Source organism: Aspergillus karnatakaensis (assembly GCF_047715665.1).
Source record: "Aspergillus karnatakaensis strain CBS 102800 unplaced genomic scaffold BJY04scaffold_51, whole genome shotgun sequence".
NCBI lineage: Eukaryota > Fungi > Ascomycota > Eurotiomycetes > Eurotiales > Aspergillaceae > Aspergillus > Aspergillus karnatakaensis.
Genome location: NW_027395763.1, coordinates 91,597 through 110,842, shown reverse-complemented (window position 1 = coordinate 110,842; position 19,246 = coordinate 91,597). Strand labels below are relative to the sequence as shown.

Below are 19,246 nucleotides of genomic sequence, written 5' to 3'. Positions count from 1 at the left end.
CTGAGCTCTCAAAAGCAAGACCATCTCAAACTCATGCACAAACGGTTGTTTCAGTCTGTTACGAACGGACAACGGCCTTTGCTTCAAGCTTGCCTCTCTGGTTTAATCGGGGCGTCAAGGTTGTTGAGCTTCCAGAAGGGTGACAGTAGGTCTGCCGCAGGAGGATAAAAGGATGACGACAAACAGGTCGAGATATTCATTGTGTTTGATCCATCTCTGAAACAGGTGGTCGAAACATGGCGGCGAGGTAGGGAATGACTTCTATGTCAACTGCAGCCCGTCGTGCCTCCCTCTGCCGTGCTTTGAGGTAACGGGTCTGAAAGCCTCCTTCAGCTTCCAAAGATGATATACACTCATGGGAGAACATCTAACTCCCATCGTCATGCCTCGGCCCTCCTGGCATTTGAGGACATGCTCTGAGATGCCATTACCAACACGAAGGGATATTCAGCAGAGCGACTGGGTGAAGGTGGAAGAAAAACGCCATCCCGAGACTCACAAGGAAGATGTCCTTCATGTCGAAACTGGTCAATACGAGAGCATACCTAGCAAAGAACCTCAAATTAGGTCTTGACAAAGCAAACCAGAAGAATTCATTGAGAACATAGCACTCAAAATAGTACCCAGCCCGCACAAAGCACCTCCATCGTGCCAGTGATCTATCCCCAAATCCAGCTCAAACCCAGCGCTCCTTCATCCCACAAAACAAACTTACTCACAATCCAACCCAGTCACAAACCCCTCCCACTCGCCCAACTGCTTCAACGTCTGCTCACACTTCCCCCTAACAGCCCCCACCGCATCTTCCCCCAACACCAACTCCCCCGGCCACTCCCTTCCCTCAGCCTCTCCCTCCCCCTTCACAACATCAATAATCCTGTTTACAGCCTTAACCGGATCCCCACGCTGCTTCCCCGCGACTGCTCGAAACGGCTCGAAAACAGGCTGCACGACAGCGTCGTATTCGGGGATCGAACTTGAGGGGGCATGGAATGTATTTCCTGGTTTCGTGGAGGAGAGGAGCGATGTGCGGAATTGGCCGGGCTCGATGAGTAGTGTCTTTATCCCGAACGGTGAGACTTCTAGGCTGAGTGCTTCGGTGGCATCTTTATTATTATGAGTATACAATCTTCCAATTTGTCCCGGCTTTGAACGGGATAAGATGAGAGGTGAGCTCGAGTGCGACCTACATCTCAACGCAGCCTTCGACGCCGAGTAAGCGCCTAACCCGGGATACGTTTCCCACGCGGACATCGAGCCAATATTCACGATGACACAGGACTTGCGAGCGCGGAAGTGCGGAAGGAACGCTCTGGTCGTGTTTACGGGGCCGAAGACGTTCGTGCGAAATTGGGAGACGTATGCATCTTCCCTGTACTTCCTGTTAGCTTTCTCTGTCCGCATCCATCCAGAATCTCACAGTAGCGGAGGTAAAACAAACCTCATCTCCTCCAAAACCCCAAACTGCGTGACTCCCGCGTTGTTAACCAGTACATCGACCCTTCCGTATACCTCAATCGCCTTTTTGGCGTTCTCATTGAGTTCAGCCTGGGAAGAGGTGACGTCCCATTGCAGCACCTCTACCCCGAGCTCTTTGAAGTGTGTAATCTTTGAAATGTCCCGTGCTGTCGCGATGACTTTGTCGCCGCGGTTTAGCAAGGCCGGGATGAAGTGTGCGCCGAAGCCGGTTGATGTGCCGGTTATGAGCCAGATGAGGGGCATTTTGGATGATGAAGATTGCTTGTGCTTGAAACGAGATTTGTATAGGATGTGTAATAACGGTTCTATTGAGTGTATCAGTGTGTTTGAGAAGACCTCAGGAGTAGTTTTCTGGACCCAAACACCATAGAGGGCGAGTGAGTTGTAACTATATATATCCAGTCTACCCCCTCTCATCAAGCGTATCCCGAAACCGACCGGGATCGGACCTTTATTCGAAGCATGATCCTAGAAGGATAAGAGCCTGTGATATGCTACTCATTGAGAAATGACACTCTAGCCTCGAAAATGATTGACTGGCCTCGAAGATCGTGTCACTCTTGAAGTCCGAAGGATTTCGGGATCGGGATGGATGACGTAGGTTTTCGGCCGAGGGGGCTTATCGATAAGAATCTTCATAAAACCTGTATAATATCAGGCCTAGTCAGGAAAAATGCATAAACTGCCTTCTTAACGGGCAGCGACTGCTGGACAGAGTTATTAGCCATGAAACATATCTGAATAAGGGGGAGATTTGAGAAACGAGTTGACAGTTCAAGGTGTCGTACTTGAAGAAATGCCGTCACGGACTGCTTAATGCTCCCGTTGCAACTGTGCTCGGGGTATCCGTGACGGCTATTTAGACAGCGGAAGCTGAACCATTCTTCGCAGATTAACCATGTCAAAATAACGGTCTAATCAACACCAGTTATTGAATAGGTTTCCAGGGTGTGTAAAGTAAAGAACGAAATCAGATTTTGGTATATGTATAAGAACAAGAAGGCAAGTCTATCTATCGAACCCCAAACCTCCAACCCAAACTCCCCAACTCGAACAAACTTTTCGAAATCCAGTCGAAGAAAGCGAAACAAAAAGGGGTGTCTAACCCTGATAATCAATCGTAACATCCAACACGATCCGTCGATCCTCCTGGATATTGCCACCAATACCACCAACATCCGTCTCCGCAGTCGTATAAGCGTTATCCACGACCGCCGCACCAGGCGTGATAGACGAGCAGACACCGCCAAACTCCTCGCAGATCCTCATACCCTGAACATCAAGCCCGGCATTCTGAGGAACAATCGCACTGACATCGAAACCAGACCAGCCGCCATTGCCAGAAGATCCAAAGTCGAATTCACCCCAGGTGGACGCATACCCGCCACTGATATCAAGCGGGAGGATTGAACCCTCCGCGGCGGCGAAGCCACCATTCGTATCCTCGTCAAAGGCGACGTACTTTGTCTCGCCGGCCTCAAGGGTGAGTGTGAGCGCGGAAAAGCCGAACCAGCCGTTCATGAGTCCTGACGGACCGTACTTGTTGAAGAAGGTGATGATCCAGGGCGAGGAGTTCTGGCCGGAGATCTTGGCGACGTATTTGTAGTTTGCGGCGTCGGTCTCGGAGACCTCGATGATGTTGCTGCCCCAGGGGCTGCCGACGTTGCCGGCGTAGGTGATTCCGGAGCCGGAGTTTGCGGTACGGCTGCCGAAGCCGGCGGTTGAGTAGGTGCTGCTGGCGGAGGAGGTTGCGGAGGAGGCAGCCGATGTGGTGCTGCTTGCTTGGCGGCGGACGTGCCCTTCGGGACGGGCGAGGGTGGCGGTGGTGAGTGCTGCCAGCAGCAGGAGGGACTTGGTGAGTTGCATTTTGAGTGAAGGAGAGTGTATGTGTGTGTCGCGTCGAGCGATGTGCTTGAAGTAGAGTTACCCTAGGTAACAGATAGAAGATTGAAAGGTAAGGAATGTAGGTAGTTGGCTAGCAACTTGAATGTATAAAGATTGGTGGTAGAGGTTTGAGGTTGGAACAGGGAGGTTCTGGCACTTATGTAGCTTTGCGAAGGAAGTACTCCACGTACCGTAAGTGCCACCACATCTGTTCCAAGACCTCGACCATGGTGGTGACTAGGCCAAAGTTTGGTCGCGATATGGACAAAACTGCGTAGTGCGTACGCTGGTTGTGCGTGGATTTGGATGGGGACGATGGGGCGGTTGACGAATCGATGGATGTGGAAGGAGAAGCTCAGTGGTAGGCAGGTATCAAAAGCATTGCCATTGGTCAAAAGAGCAGCCCAGAAAGCCCGCAAGGATCATTCCCCAAAATCCTATTCGCGGCAATCGTCGTGTACCTGAATCTAGAACGGCCGTAGATGCAATTGGTCTGGATGGCTGTAGTAATGCTCCGTACTGCGTAAGTGGCTCTGGTGGGGTGGACTGCTGAGATCTAACGAAGACCCATTTTAAAGAGATGCGTGGCCCTCTAAGCTGTCTGGGCGAGTTGAAAATCCATGGTTGCAGTGCCACACCGGCCGAATTGAGGAAAAGAGGTGAATTCTTAGCAACGAGGCCACGTCTCAGTCTTCAGGTCTCGGCAGGAACCATACTGCGCTGCAATCTAGACTCACGACTCGGGCTATTTCGGGTCACTGTAAGCTGTGAGCAAGAAAGAACCACGAAGGAAAAGATGTGCACGTCCAGAAGTCGAGACGCAGTGGGTCTTGTTTCTACTCCACCAGGTTCTTGGGCGTTGTCTCGATATAGCATTCTACGTCATCTTTCGAGAGACCAGTCATTCTTGGCTAGTATATCGCAAAGCCATAGCTGCTGTGCTATATTCGGGATACATCTTAGCCGGATGAATTGACAATGAATAGTCTCACAAAGCAGCGCAAAGATGAAACAGTGTTGAAAGAAAGAGTCGAGGCCTTGCCGTGGGTCGCCAAGTCTGGACCAGGGGTAAAAACCAGATTTCAAGACGAGAACAGCCAATCTCATTGCTTTGCCTATCACAATTCTCAATAATTGTCACCTCGGTTAGAACGAACCATGGAACGTTTATTTTCGGAGAAAGAATCAAACAGTCGCACGCTACACTTCAACTGATCGGCACTGTGCCTGGATTAGCCGAGATCTTGTCGAGCAAGGGCCAAGGGCAATGGCAACTGAGATAAAACTCTGCGAGTCTGGGGCGTGCGACGACGCTCCACGCGGTCTGGGGACCTGCGCTGGCCGAGGTTGCACCAGAAGATTGTGAGTTGGACTTCGTAAAGCCAGCTTACGTGCCAGGTTCCACTTGCTTTGTCGAGTTATCCACTCGAGCTGCGCAGGGACGCGACCTGGGCCTCGATCAGAGGTTTCACAGCACAGCTGGCAAATTCTCCCACTGACATCCTGCTCGTCGAGATTCAAGCTCACACTGCGACCGACCAATCGCGTTGGATCAGACTTGCTATGAGTGTTTCCGGACTTCTGCTGCTTGCACAGCGTCCCTGATCCTGTTCGTCTCAAGTAAAGTCGCAAATCTCGCACAACAGCACTACTTTGAGCTCAATAGTGCTTATACCCCGTGAGTTCGCACGACCTGACACCGGCCCCGTCAACATGTCAAGCGGTCAAACCCGTAGGTTCCGATGCCCGGCAGCCCACGTTGACTACCAACGGTAAAGAACTCAATGTGCAGGTAGCTTTGGTGGCGCATCAGACCACTTACGTCCTCACAACCTCGACCGCCGGCAGCAAGAGTCTGGCTCTCTTGGCAGTAGAGTTTGAAAATGTCGCAGGTGGTGGCAAGGGTCCAAGTAACCTTGGATATTCGACTCCGAAGGTAGGCTCGGTGCTTGGCTGTCGATATTAGTCAAATAACTATAGTGAGAGGACCGACTTTGTCGCTCGGATACCAGCTCAGACCACGTTGATTGGTCATACCGGCAAAGGATGAGCGCACAAGGACGTGGCAGATGTCTAGCGACGAATACCATCGCCTCCATATCCAGCAGTCAGCAGTGCCGAATAAAATCCGAGAAGGTGCACTCGCACCTTGTCGTCGGCCACCGTGTTGGTCGCCGTCGGGTCGGTTGTCTGAAGGGATGAGATTGCAGACGTTAAACTGAAACCTCTTCTCTTTCGTGGAACAAGAGCGCGTGAGATAGATGGCGAAAGGCTTATGACTGGCAATTTCCTTCTGCAAAAGGCCGCAACGTACAGAGTGTAGTGCAATGTTGATTCAAAGTCTTGCGAAACCATCCATCCGACCCTGGGTATGGGTGTAGAGCAGGTGTGAACCAGCCGTGACTTTTGAGACCATGTTGCTGGCTCGGAACATGCGAATGATAGTAGGGAGTATAATTATTACTTCTTGAGTCTTGAACCGATGTTCTTGACGATATTGTGTTCTGTCTGTAAGGTACTGTGGTTCGGCGAGGTCCATGAGGGCAATTATTTTAGCGCGGAGTATGAAAACTCAATGGTAGTGGGAACGATTGTATAGAAGAGTAAGGAGACCGCATTCAACAAGCTTCTGTGATGGCGTAGGATTTGACAATGTGGTATGCCTTTCATGTTTCGTCCATCACGTACTTATCACGTGATGAGTAATCATGAAAGAGTGAGCGCCCGCGGGCGCGACTGACGCGACGCCAGCCGACGATCCGTCTTCCTTCAACAGAAAAAAGATGGAGAATCCTCAGGAAGAGACGCCACGTCGGAATAAACGATCAAGAGCAGGTGTGTTATGGTCATAACGTTATTTCTTGCACGTATGCTCATCTTGAAGGATGTCACACTTGTCGAGCTCGGAAGGTAAGGGCCGCAGCTACGGACAACTAACCTATGTGAATCTCTCTCTGACAGGCTGTATCATTAGGTCAAATGTGATGAGCGTCCCAATGGATGTAGAAACTGCGAGAGACTCAATATAGAGTGCCATGAGCGAGAAATAACCCGCCAAACCCGTTCTCCCCAGAGGGCAAGGCGAGCATACCGGTCTTGCGACGGATGCCGATCAGGCAGGGCCAAATGCTCCGGCGATAAACCGACATGCTTGCGATGCCAGGAAAAGCATATACAATGCAATTACCGGGATGACGCTGAACCTAGGTGGTCAGAATCTTTGGCACGCATGGCTCTCCAGCCTGAAAGATCAAGTCCTGTCCCACAGGGAGGAAACGACCTAGAAGTTTCGCCTCTAGCATGGTACTCGTCTCTATGGAAATTTGACGAGCCGAAGCTGACCTGTTGCAGGTTGATGTTCCCTGAGCTTCCCGAGAAAGCGAAAGTGTCTCTCCTGGTCGACAGCTATTTCACCCACATTCATCCAATTCGTTGTTTTGCTTTCCTCCACCAGCCATCCTTTTTGTGCAGGGTTGACGAAGAGCTGGCCTCTGATTCCCCGCCAACCGCTCTTCTCTACATTGTCTGTGCTTTGGGCTCTCAGTGAGTGACCTATGAAGGAGGCGAACTTGGCTGACTTAGTCAGGTTCTATGCTTTGGGTTGTAAGACAGCGGGCCAAAACCTGTCATCAGAGTTTATACTGCAAGCTGGGAGCCTGTGGGCAGAAAAGGCGTATCGTTTGATACTAAGCCAACTTGACAAAATCTCGGTGGATAATCTCATGGCCACTCAGCTTGTATACGACTTTGCTCTACGAGTGGGTAACTTTACCCAGGCGTTCATGCTCGGAGGACTGACTGCCCGCATGGCGCAAGCGCTTCAGATCAACTTAGAGTACTCTACAGACCTGCTCGGTCGCGAGCCAGGTCTGTCTATCATTGCGCGAGAATCACGGCGTCGGCTCATGTGGAGCTGCTTTGTGACTGATGCGCTGCTCGGAAGCGGCGTTGATCAATTGATGCTGATTGACGAGCGAGACATCAAGATCCAGCTTCCCTGTAATGAAAGACGGTTTCTGCAGGAAGCCCCTTGCGTGACTCGAACCCTCACTGGCAATGTCCTTGGATTTCTACGACCGGAGATCATTCCCACCGATCCGAATGAAAATATGGGGATTATGGCGTACTTTATCCAGCATATTCGGATCCGAAAGCAGGTGCTCCGCTACATCAAGCACCTCGACACGGCAATATCTCCTTGGCTTCCGAACTCGGAGTTTGCCATACTTGACAGAGCCTGCCAGGAATGGCATGAGTCTCTACCAGAAAATCTCCGGTTCACTACGTCGACCATTTACATGCGCAAAGCGTCGTCTCAACTAAGCGCGTTGGTCCTGCTCCATTGCTCCCACCATCAGACGCTCTGCGATCTATACCGGCTAGGCGCACCGGCTTTGTTTAAACTACGCTCCGCCATTGAATTTCCTTCGGAACAAACCGAGTATCTTCGAAAGATGCGTTCGGACCTATATCAAGCGGCGAAGACCTTGGCAACGATCATTGGTGAAGCTGAGCGACACGGACCACATATTCTATCCGATACATGGCTTCCTACTGTTGTCTATGACAGTTCCCGTATCATGCTCTATTATCTCACGCAGCTCATTGACCCTAGGGTTCAGACCAGTAAGGATTTGGTTGTCGAAACAATTCCTTACCTGCAAAGTAACATTCGCGCTTTGCGAGCTATGGAACCATTAAATGCTGTCTCTGGGCGTCTTGTAAGCTTTATTCTAGAACATGTTAACGCACTGCTCATTACATCTAGTGCAATGCTGCAGAAACTATGCAGAAGCTGCTAGGTTCGGAAGCTGAAATCGCAAGATCTGGGCGGAATATTGTGCCCGATGATCCGTATCCTTCTGACCCAGAAGAGGCGGGAAGGCAAAGTCCTCCTGGCATTCCGGCTCAAAGCGCGCCCGACTACGTGTTAAACCCTCTGACCATCTACCGCATGGCTCGCAGGGAAATACCTGAGCGCCACGCCCCAGAGCTAATTGCCTCGTCAACAGCCGATACTACGCCGCAGGTTCTGGATATATCCCCCCCGACCTTGACAGGAGCTGACGAATTAATGCTCTTGACATCCGACCTGGGTTGGACGTGGCAGCCAGCCGAGACAGCTCTTGGGTCTGGACTCGATTATACGGGCCTCCACCCGTGGGTGGGTGGGATGTCTGATCACAGCGCACAAGGTCAGGGCGGTTCATTGCGGTATCAATTTCCATTCGTCTCATGACTTGAATGAATATTTACATGAATGGCATGCGATGGGGCTACTCTGCATCAATGGGACATGTCGGCGGCTGGTCGCCGACCTGGACACCACCTCTCTTCTTATTATTCGAGTCCGCGAAAGGAATCTTCCAGCCTCCTTCACTCTCCGGCACTCCCAGCCACAATCTCATTAGATGGCGTTGGGGCCGAGGATTCCCAGCCTCGTCAAGCGAGCCCGGTGGGTAATCGGTATAAGCGGTCCGCGCGTGGAAGATGTGCGGATTGTGCAAAAACTGAATGTCTCCTGGCTCAAGGATCATATGAAGTGAAAGTTCCTTGCAGGTGCGCTCCAGAACCTCAAGTGCGTATTTTTGCTTGTCCGATACAGGCGGAATCCGTGCATCAGGGCCCGTGTTGTACCGTGACAATGAGGTGACGTTGTTAGGGTCGAGCTTGGTGTACACCCTAGGGTTTTCTCCTTCGGTTTCGAGGTACATTACTGCGCCTTTGTACCATGGCTCCTGATCTTCGGTAGCCTCCCCTTTGCGGTCAAAGTACCAGTTTGGTTCAGCGAAAGTCCGGACAACATCAGGGTGGTCACGCTGAAGGACATTGTAAACTTGGTGAGTGGAGGCGATATCTGACTCGCCTCCGGAAAGCGACTTGGCGATACACAAAAGACCGACCATGTCACCCGCATCGGTGTGGAAATATTGTCTGGCAGAATTAGCAGTGCTCTATATCATTGGATTCGGTACCAACCTAGCATTCGTCCGGTAAATGCGGACTTTGTGAGTTTGGGTCGGATCCTCTCCTAGATCCTTCACATGGCCCAGCACATGGCCGCGCCCATTCTGACTGACAAAGTACCCCAAGTACGTTCCGAGGCCCATATACGCCACGGCCGACTTGTGCAGTCCCCATTTTCCGACCGGCAGGTTTCTGAAGCGGAAGAAGCCCTTTCCGTTGAGAAGGTCCTCGCGCAAGGCGTTCATTCTCTCCGACAGCTTCGGAAGGGGAAAGCGAGCCTTTGTAATGCCTGTCAACGGAATACCAGACTCGATGAAACGGTCCGATGTAGCACTGATCTCAGCAACTTCTTCATCCGTAAAAGAATGCGTCCAGCGTTCTGGGTGGTCCCGAAATTCGGCAGCGTCCCACACCGTTGGGCCAGTCATCTGCTTTGGAAACTCCTCATATGGCCGGACACGGGAGTAGTCAGGTCCATGGGCTCCAGAGGTCTTGAGACCGTCGGGGAACAATTCAAGAGAGAGCGGCTGTTCTGTAGTAGTCGACATGGTTGTGCGAGGTGACTTCTGATGACGAGGGGTATCACTATGCTCTGGTCGCGCGGGGCTTCTTATACCTCGCCGATTCGGGCGCGTGTTCGTCGGCTAGACCATCGCTTCTCCAACTCGGGAGGTCGCCCTCAGCTAGTCGACGGTCCACGCGATGTCCCGCTCTTCTGTCTACGGACAACAACACAAGTCACCCCACGATCTCGGAACGCAGAAAAACATACTTTCCTTGTGCCTAAAGCCACAGCCCGGATCAGTATCCTTAGTCAATGCATACAAAGCTCGTTGAAAGCATGAAATGCTGCTCGGCTTGAGGCGGACGAGTTTAGCGACGGTCCTTCCGATCCAATGGTGTCTTATCACGCCATTGCGGCTAAAATATAGCAATTCCAGTCGAATTGACTGGCTACATTATCAGTTTATCCAACTCAAACGGGATATGATGATACTATCGTTCTCTACACTATCGCGCAATTGCGCATGGTAAGTGTCGGTTCAGCGACTTGAAGCCTCATGCGTACAGTCCCTCTAGAACGGACTGGCGGGACAAAGATATATATCCATTGGCACTCGATCGACCTGCGCCTCAACACTTTACTACCTACCAATCTTTCTTCTGAAAGCTTTCAACTGCTAGGAACCTCAGGCAAATCATGAGATAACTCCTAATCCTACACAGTTCAGGTTCGCCCTCACGCTGCACTAGTCGTTTTGACCTGCGCCTCTTCCTGCTTTGCCCCATTCGCCTTTGTATCAGCCTCAATCCTCAATAAACTAGTCTGCACGGGGACACGTTCCTTCGGCTCTGGCTTAATCTGCCGCCACAGGAATAGACTGATTAGCCGCATTGCAATCTAAAAAAAACCGTTGTTAGTATAACTACCAGACATGAGACGAGGAACGTGCCTACGTACGGGATCCAGCTTGCTCAGCGCAATAAGTGTGGTATTCCTTGGAAGATAACTTTGTCAGTCGAACTGATGCTGATGGGGTGCTTCCGCTTTTTCGGAGGGTATTTGGGCGATGAGAATGAGAAGCACTTTCTTCCGAACCCATAGACCGGGAGATCAGCACTTATGACCAAAACAATCGATCCACAGGTTACAGCACGGGTAAGCACCCAAAACCAGCCTACTCTTACTCGCTTCTGCAGCCTGACAGTCTGCCATTTATCATAGAGATCCTTCGTTTTCTCGTTTCTGGACGCTGGTGTTGTGGCTATGAGAGCCACTGTGGTTTGTTCGACTTTGTGTCCCGGGCATCCATCGCATCCTCGTTTCTATGAACACCCCTCGCACCCCGTGGAATCTTCACAGCCCGTCGCCAGGGTCAAGCGATGAGACCAGCGGCAAACAAGCATTGAAGTGGAATCAGGGTCTATTGGCCAGCCAAGCACCGAGCCGAGCGCCGAGCCAGTAGTCGAGACTTTGCTTGGGCTGTGCTCGCATTCTAAACGAGAACCAATCAACGCACTCCGTTTAGTTTCCCCAGGTAGATCCAGTATACAGGAACGGCAGTTCTCGTATTCTCGTTTGCACCATTGCCTTCTGATGATATAGTTATCACGATGGCTCCGCTAGCGACAGGGCCAAACGAGAATGCGGACAGAGGCTTAGATTTAAGGCAGAAGCATGTCCTGTCTTGGCTCAAGCATGATTCTGATCTGTGTTCGTTATATAAGGATTCCCAGGACCATGGAGAGCAATAGTCACCAACAGGCGGCTTCACATTAGCAACTTCTGAGCTTTTCACGAGATATTCTCGACTTCCGCGCCTTACCTCCTTCACCTTCACCGATACAGATATCTCCTGATATGTACCTCCCGTCCATCATGCAGAAACGCGAGGAAGTCGCCGATGAGGATGACTGGAGTGTCTACCACTACGACCCTTCGCTACCCGCCGCAATCGCCTTCGCGGCTCTCTATCTGATCCCTACATGTTACCATGTCTATATCGCCTGGGCCTCTTACCGAGGCGACAGATACTTTCGATACAGCTACTGCATTCCCATCATCATCGCCGGATTCGTCGAGATCAACGGCTACGGGCAACGTGCCGGTTCAACGCAATCCATACAAGACATCGGTCTTTTCGCAACATCGCAAACAATGATCGTGCTTGCTCCGGTCCTTGTCTGTGCCTCGCTTTATATCCTCCTTAGTCGGATTATCATTGCCACGCAGCCGCCAGGTGCGGAAGGGAAAGACTCTAAGGTCCTGGGCGGATTGGTAAAGGTTACCTGGCTCCCGCGGATCTTCATTACACTTGATGTCGCCGCCATGCTCACGCAGGGTGGAGGTAGCTCGGTTGCATCTGCGGGTGAATGGCAGGGGACACTCTTGGATATCGGGCAGGGCATCCTCATCGCCGGTCTGGCGGTCCAGGTCGCTACATTTATGGTGTTCTTGATTGTTGTTATCAAGTTCCATCGCGACGGTGTGCGCAACTTCCTCCTCGAGGACAGTATGCTCAAGGTTATCTATGGGGTTTACATCGCCGGCTTCTTCATCATGGTGAGTTCTCCCTCTGCACTGTCGTCTAAAATCTTTCAGTCAAGCTCATGCTGTCTTCTAGGTACGGTCTATCTTCCGCCTCATCGAATTTGCCTGGGGTGTCGAATCCTACATCATGACCAACGAATGGCCCATCTATGTTCTTGAAGGCGTCCCCATGTGGCTCGCTTTTATGGTGCTCGGCTGGTACCATCCCTCTCGATGGCTTCCGGCCTCGTTGGCTGGAGAATCCAGGGCAAAGGAGTGGCTTACGCGACATCGGAGAAGGAATCTCCCGCAACAACAGAGCCTCTCGAGTGTTTGACTTTCTCCGTCTCCTCGGAAGGGGGGACAAAATCAGGACGAGCATGAGCTGGGGTTGCTAAGGAGGCAAGAGGCGACTGATATGATTTGAGTTGGTTCGGAAGTAAGAGTGGTCTGGCTTTTTGGCTCGGTTTGCTGAACACAGTGGCGATTCACCTAGAGCGCATGTATTTTTCATTTTGTCTTTTGGTTTATGTCTAGATTGTTAGCGAGCGTGTCCCGACATTACTTTCCTGCTTTTTCTTTTCGAGATCTGGCTGTCTTGCCTTATAGCTATGTATCGTTTATCTCCATGCCGTTGTTCGTCTTCAGCCTCACATCTGTACATATACGTCTCTACCATATCTGCTACTTAACAGGAACATACTTCCAAGCGCTTACCAGTTCTCCCTCTAACCCACCCTTCGAAGGCCCGCAGACAATCGGCAAGCTGTATGAAGCTGTAGCGAGTATCTCCAACCCTTACTGAGACTTTTTTCTTCCGCTAAAGCGTCCCATTGAGGTCCTTTATTTACTCTTTGACTCTTTGATATCCTACTATACTCCTACTTTTCCTTCAGTTGCGGGCTTTGTTTTTCCGTTTGTTCATTCTGCGCAAAGATATACGCGGAGTATACTCAAGCGAAATAGGAGATACCCTATCGCACCCGTGGACGTTTCTCTGCTAAGAGTGTTTAGGATACAGCCGTAATTAGAGTTCGAGGTTAGCCAGGAGGCATTGGAATGGGATGGGATGGAAGAGCTCGCCGTTTACTTGCATTCCTTCTGTATCCCCAAGTGCGAGCTGGTCGTTGTCTGTCTGGCTCGTGGGCGGGGTGGGAATGGGACTGAATATAGCTTCAAATTATACTGATAAGGACTGATTATTGTAGATTGGCTGATATGAATTACTCGGGTCAGGCTTTTTCTTTTGTCGCCTTGTCTCTTTGTAAAGTATAGCTGGAAGAGTCTGCTAGCTATTTCGCGCGTTCAAGAGGTTTGGGTCTCGACCTGTGGTAGAAAGCGTTGTTGAGTTCCTCCCACTAACCATTGAGCTAGATCTTTGTGGGGTCTTCTATATAGTGCCTGATATCTATTGAATATTATACATTGCCAATATTTCTGGCGAGACTCTCTTCTTCAGCCAAGCAATAAACCCTTCGAGCTCCAGGTTCCATTGCGGCCACATTGTCCGGTGTGGCTCAATCTCCGGGATGAGGTCAAGAGCCACATGCTGAAACTGGTCCACGACAAGCTCCTGCAGGTACTCTGGCAGACCATTGTATACATCCTCTGACCATCGGTAGATTAGAAAGTGGCCACCCGCAAAAGGGAGGTTCCGTGTTTGCGCGATCATGAGGTAGACCGGGCGCATGAAAGAATCAATTGTGACGTAGTGCATGAACAAGGCCCGGGACACATGATTGCCTGGAGCGATGAATGTGAGAAAGTCAACGTTGTTGAGACTTGACCAGGCCGCATATATCATTGCGATGCGCAGGAAGGCCTGGCGGTAGGAGATAAGTAGGGACTGGTAGCCGTTTCGCAGGGCGTCGAAGAACGAATGGTGTGCGAGTGACTGCAAATGCGGCTGCAATCGGTCTAGGGACGCGATGCAGGCTTCTATCGTCTCTGGATCATTGAGCTGTTGCGGCTCAGCTGGTAGCCACGACGTGATCAGATGCCACATGTCCTCCGCTGGCTTGAGATTGAATATTCGACTCTGAATATGTCTGTCAAAATACCAATTCGTTACGAGGCCACAGCCGCGAACCATGACGGCAAAGTCGACCACGCCGTCGCTCATGTGATGAGCCTGAAAGGTGAGAGTATAACATGTGGCTAGTGCGCCATCCATTTCTGCAACCGTGCATTCGTCGCCTTTGGCGAGGATGGCGCCGAGTGCTTTAAGGGCTTTTCCTCGGTGGGCGATCGCGACCGGAGCGTACTGAGAGCCGTTTGGGGTTATTAACGAGCAATGCGACGCGCCAAGGGATAGCATGGAATGGAGAAGATGAGGACACTGGAGGTAAGAGTTAGTGGTGCTACAAAAGGCCTGGCTGGGTACGCGCCTCGTAAGCAAATGATGGTATCTCGCAGAGCCAGGTCGCTTCGTCGCCGAACGGCAGATGTGGCCGAGCGTCGACAAGAAAAGTGTGCCAGAATCGGAGGTCATCTCCGGTAAAAGGCGTTGTAGATAACTGAGAAGATAGCGATAGACCGGGAGATGACCCTCCACTTGGAGGCGACCGAGAGTTGGACTGCCCTTGTAGCTGAATTTGTGACCGATCCACCACAACGAGAGTTTGATCGCGATCTTTGGCCGGATAGACGCACTCGAGGTCTTTGTGTATACAATTTGCGCATGATGGTTTCGTTTCCTGGCACTGGTGGGGGTGTGAGTCAGTTCACGCGATTTGAGAGTTTGGAAGTCTGTCATCGTCCTTACCTTGATTCTCCGGCTCTTGCAGCTGAAGCACCCTCCACGCGATTTTGTATGCGGCCGTTTCACGCGATTCGTGCGAGGTGCTGGAGTTTGATTCTTTGATCTAGGTTCGGAGGGGGGTGTAAGGGTCGTTGTGGGTGTCGCTGCTCCACTGGGGCGACCGCTAGAGCCAGGGTGCGGGGAGTAGCGAAAGGACGGGGAAGGGATGTAGAAGCCTGGGGAAATGGCTTCCGAGTAGTCCATCTCAATGGCGGCCATGAGCGTTATATCTGCACTGTCAGCTGAAGCGCGGACTGAAGCTTCTTAGCTCTGAGGATGGAAACGAATGCGAGGAAGATTGTGAAGACGAGCTGGGGGGCTTATGATCTGGACCCTGACTCAGGCAGCACTTTTCCCCCGAATACGAGCCCAGACAACACGCAACCAATCCGGTGTATGGCTTGCGGCGCCAGATCTTGGTATGGCTTTAGCCTGAAGGAGCCATGATGACTGAGTGCCGAGCATTTGTGCGGTCATTGGTGGTTGAGATGATCTGCTTCACCTTAATTCTGGACAAGCAGCAACTCAGCACACAGCCCCTTTCATCTCATTTCTTACTACCCGTTTGGAAGCCCATGGTCACTCAACAGAAGGAGCAACAGAATTTGGAGGAATTGGCGAGGAGTCACAGAGCGCCGTGCTTGCAATCAAGTAGCCAGGGAAAGGGAGAGGATGGTGGTGATGGGGACCACAAACCTTGAAGAGCGACACTTGCCACGTGATTGCCTCTCGCGAGGTTCGCCAGTTCTTCAGCAACTGATTCTGTCAATAATTGTCAAATGTGAAGAGCAAGAGCAGCTCTCTGCCAAGGGACAACTGTCCGAGTTTGGCGAAGCGTGGACGACCAATACGAGGCCCTGCTTCGCCACTCGAGCTCTGACGATGAGCTTGACTGCTGCCGGTCGGTGCCTTGCTGATGTCGATTCTTGAAACTGTGGTGCCTGATCTGCTCGTTTACTTCCTTCAATGCGCTCGTCTTCCGTCCACCTAAACGATGGACCTTGCGATGCTCGGAAATTGTTATCGGATATGCGCACCACTCACATCCAACCCGAGCATGAGTACATCACCACCGTATACAATTTGTCCTGTCGCTGCCGATGCCCCGCCCATTCTCGCAGTAATCCCAGTACTCACGCCGATTTGGTATACACAGCAGTGCTTCCTGAGCAAACCTCCAGCTCCATCGAGATCAAAAGACCAATTTCTATCCGAAACAACAGATCTTGAAACATGGGGCAGGCATCAGGGAACTAGGACTGGACGCTTCGCAACACAGCACGAATGCTGCCCACAGATTCTGTCGAGTATGGGGGTTGTGCAGACTCGCCAGAGAGCTCCCTCTCTCGAAGTCAAGGCACAGCCGTGCTTGAACGGCCAGTCTCTCAGAGCAGCGCCCAAATAGCAAAGCCTAGATCGATGGTGTTCACGCAGAGAGTTAGTGGCGCAATCTCGAAACTAACCATCAGGGAGACTGCTCAGCTGTAACGGCGTAGGAACTATCCATACCTCTGGGCGCGAAAGGCTGCGACAAGAAAACATGTCGAGGTAAGGATATCGCTTTGGTATATTGAATCTAGCATCCGTCGATGAAAAGCTTCACTCAAGCCATTCGCAATTTCTCCCAGCAGACGATGTTGTTGGCCGCCCATCCTGAGTTCTGTCACTTCGAAGCGCATGAGAAACATTTGTAGAAGAGGGCTTGGCTATACCAGCTGCTATTAGGGCTGCGGTGGGCGCAAGGCTGGACCAGATATGTCATGACAGATGAGCTCTCGATGGAGCGAACGTTTTTCAGACATCTCTGAGCCACGCTCACAATTCCTAGACTTACCGTCTCCGCCACGACGTTGACGACTTCCCGTCTTTGATCTCGCCATCTACTAGTGAGACCAAGACTGCAGCTTTCTGAATTACGCAGGCCGAAAGCTATACCCCGCCTATGCCCCGTTTGCCCTTCGCCACTGCTCGTGACAGACGTTTCGCAAGGCTGAGGCAGAAAGCCACATTCCTGCTCTCAAAAGAAATATTCCAAGGTCCCCCAATCCGACTCGTAGTCGTCAAGCACCCTCCTGCAAAGTCTCCTGCGGCTGTTTCCTGCACACTTCGCTAGCTGTTGAACGTTAGAAGCGAACCTTGTAGGCCTGATCAGGAGCTTTCACGATGTCTACGAGAGATCGACTCATGGCCTCAAAGCTTCCCGCTCGGTTCGATGATGAATACATCTACCACCCCGTTGGAGAAACAGACCTTGGTACGCAAGTTGAAGATGAATGGGTCAATGAAGGCGGAGCCCTGGGAAGCGGGTCCTTTGGCGTCGTATGGTTGCAAAAGTGTACCACTGATCGAGGACCCTATCGACTTCGCGCGGTCAAGCAGATACTTAAAGGCAAACTTGAAACCGCAGGAGTTGATTACACACGTGAGCTGGGAGCTCTATTCAGATTTTCTCAAGAAAAGGTATCTTCGCAAGCTTGTTGTTCCCTATCACGCTGTTCATGATAACTGTTAACAGTATCTTTGGCATTGAACAGTATTCGAGCCACTTTGTTCAATCTTTTGGTTGGTATGAGAGCCCACAATCAATATTCATCGCCATGGAGTATCTGGAGCTCGGGGATCTTGGACGATATCTAGCGAAGCCTTTCCCGGAACATGAAGCACAGAGCATTGCAAATCAACTTCTCGGGGGCTTGCAAAATATGCATAAGAACGGATATGTCCATCGTGACCTTAAGCTTGCAGTAAGTGCCGACTTGATCCCTTGCACGCGACGCATCAGACACGAGCTGAAAGTGAGGCCCACAGAACATTTTTGTCGTGTCAAAAGGACCAACGTGGCGGGTGAAGATCGGTGACTTTGGTTTATCCAAACATGTCGGTCAAGAGAAGACCGCATTCGGGTCGGTCTTTGGTACGCTTGATTATCTAGCACCGGAGGTTCTCATTAAACCCCAGTCGGCTGCAACTACTAAGAACTACGCGCCGCCTGTTGATATCTGGGCCCTAGGAGTTATCGTGTTCCGCCTTCTCACTGGAAAGCTCCCGTTCAACGGTATTAGCCACCTATTGATGTATTTTGACAGTCCGGATGATACGATCGCTCGGGGGCTGCGACGCAAGCGCACTAGCAGGGACGGCACGACATTTGTGGAAGGTTTACTTAGCATGAACCCTGCCTATAGACCGTCCGCGGAAGAAGCACTCTCTCTCTCATGGTTCGCGGCTCGGAAGAACAAAGCACAAGCTTCGTCGACGGCCTCTTATGCTTCCTTTTCCACAGCGAAACCATCTACACCGTCAGCAAGATGGAGTGCCCTTGCAGAAATCACTACTGGGCTTGGGTCGCTTTTCAGAGGTGCAACGACTCGACAGCAGACTTCTCCTAGCCCGGCATTGCGGCCCCCAGATGATGTTATAGAGATTACAGAATCCAGGCCTAGCACTAGAAGAGCCACTAGATCTCGTTCAGCACGTGAGACCAGCAAGATTCCCAGATTTCTTTGAGCGACGCAAGCACCCCAGAGCACACTTCGCGAGACATGGAATCGCATAAAAGGGACGCGATTTCTCGTACATTTGTATCGGCTTCCGGGGCTGCACCAGCGACGCCTCGCGATGTCTCCCCCAGAACAGAGACCGTCGATATGCTAGGTGAATCGAAGCCGCGGAGACGTCGGAGAAAGCGAAGAACACCTGTCGCAGAGACTCGTGCCGCGAAGCCCCTGAGAGACCCAACGGCACTTACACTCGCAAAAGCAACGCTTTTAGGTCTGAAGAAGCAGGTAGTTGCGGATGAACCAGAGGCCGATGAGGACGACTGGATTGACCCTGCGCGCGCGTCTCGAAGAGAGAAGTCAGACAGAAGAAGGTCTTAAACCGTTATGTCTTTGTGGAGTATGCCTCACTGGCTTTCGACGATGAAGACCATTCGTCAGTTCGCAATCGAGCCGGTAATTCAGCATGAGATAGTGTCACTCTCCCTTTGAGATTCTACTAAATGTGGAGAATTTATGATTGAGAACGTCGGGCGGACCTCTTAGGAAGGTATTATTGCGCACAACTGTATGATGTATCGATCTGCA

The 19,246-nt window shown here is 51.4% G+C and overlaps 7 protein-coding genes across 7 annotated transcripts; 3 read left to right on the top strand and 4 right to left on the bottom strand.

Annotated features, from left to right (window-relative positions):
- Positions 1 to 711: 711 nt before the first annotated feature.
- BJY04DRAFT_209612 (SDR family oxidoreductase) lies at positions 712 to 1,722 on the bottom strand (the record flags this gene model as incomplete). The annotated part of the gene is made up of 3 exons (XM_073714148.1): positions 712 to 1,106; positions 1,191 to 1,372; positions 1,442 to 1,722. The coding sequence occupies 3 exons, from the start codon at positions 1,720 to 1,722 to the stop codon at positions 712 to 714; spliced, it is 858 nt and encodes a 285-aa protein (XP_073567696.1).
- Positions 1,723 to 2,161: 439 nt separating this feature from the next.
- On the bottom strand, positions 2,162 to 3,644 carry BJY04DRAFT_121532 (putative allergen). Its single transcript, XM_073708339.1, has one exon. It carries the CDS (start codon positions 3,343 to 3,345, stop codon positions 2,581 to 2,583), a length of 765 nt encoding a protein of 254 aa, XP_073567695.1. The 5' UTR covers positions 3,346 to 3,644; the 3' UTR covers positions 2,162 to 2,580.
- Positions 3,645 to 5,932: 2,288 nt separating this feature from the next.
- On the top strand, positions 5,933 to 8,205 carry BJY04DRAFT_121597 (Zn(II)2Cys6 transcription factor). The gene is made up of 5 exons (XM_073708342.1): positions 5,933 to 6,198; positions 6,248 to 6,273; positions 6,338 to 6,666; positions 6,715 to 6,906; positions 6,950 to 8,205. The coding sequence occupies exons 1-5, from the start codon at positions 6,147 to 6,149 to the stop codon at positions 8,163 to 8,165; spliced, it is 1,815 nt and encodes a 604-aa protein (XP_073567694.1). The 5' UTR covers positions 5,933 to 6,146; the 3' UTR covers positions 8,166 to 8,205.
- A 1-nt stretch (position 8,206) lies between these two features.
- On the bottom strand, positions 8,207 to 10,027 carry BJY04DRAFT_121569 (TauD/TfdA family dioxygenase). Its single transcript, XM_073708341.1, has 2 exons — positions 9,343 to 10,027; positions 8,207 to 9,297 (listed from the first exon to the last, which is right to left on the bottom strand). Exons 1-2 carry the CDS (start codon positions 9,876 to 9,878, stop codon positions 8,640 to 8,642), a joined length of 1,194 nt encoding a protein of 397 aa, XP_073567693.1. The 5' UTR covers positions 9,879 to 10,027; the 3' UTR covers positions 8,207 to 8,639.
- Positions 10,028 to 11,455: 1,428 nt separating this feature from the next.
- BJY04DRAFT_121539 (RTA1 domain-containing protein) lies at positions 11,456 to 12,794 on the top strand. The gene is made up of 2 exons (XM_073708340.1): positions 11,456 to 12,394; positions 12,456 to 12,794. The coding sequence occupies exons 1-2, from the start codon at positions 11,693 to 11,695 to the stop codon at positions 12,696 to 12,698; spliced, it is 945 nt and encodes a 314-aa protein (XP_073567692.1). The 5' UTR covers positions 11,456 to 11,692; the 3' UTR covers positions 12,699 to 12,794.
- An 868-nt stretch (positions 12,795 to 13,662) lies between these two features.
- BJY04DRAFT_197013 (Zn(II)2Cys6 transcription factor domain-containing protein) lies at positions 13,663 to 15,431 on the bottom strand. Its single transcript, XM_073712434.1, has 3 exons — positions 15,126 to 15,431; positions 14,749 to 15,063; positions 13,663 to 14,699 (listed from the first exon to the last, which is right to left on the bottom strand). The coding sequence occupies exons 1-3, from the start codon at positions 15,378 to 15,380 to the stop codon at positions 13,770 to 13,772; spliced, it is 1,500 nt and encodes a 499-aa protein (XP_073567691.1). The 5' UTR covers positions 15,381 to 15,431; the 3' UTR covers positions 13,663 to 13,769.
- A 1,893-nt stretch (positions 15,432 to 17,324) lies between these two features.
- BJY04DRAFT_221649 (serine/threonine-protein kinase) lies at positions 17,325 to 19,039 on the top strand (the record flags this gene model as incomplete). Its single annotated transcript, XM_073717192.1, has 4 exons — positions 17,325 to 17,621; positions 17,696 to 17,905; positions 17,970 to 18,636; positions 18,687 to 19,039. The coding sequence occupies 4 exons, from the start codon at positions 17,325 to 17,327 to the stop codon at positions 19,037 to 19,039; spliced, it is 1,527 nt and encodes a 508-aa protein (XP_073567690.1).
- Positions 19,040 to 19,246: the final 207 nt, after the last annotated feature.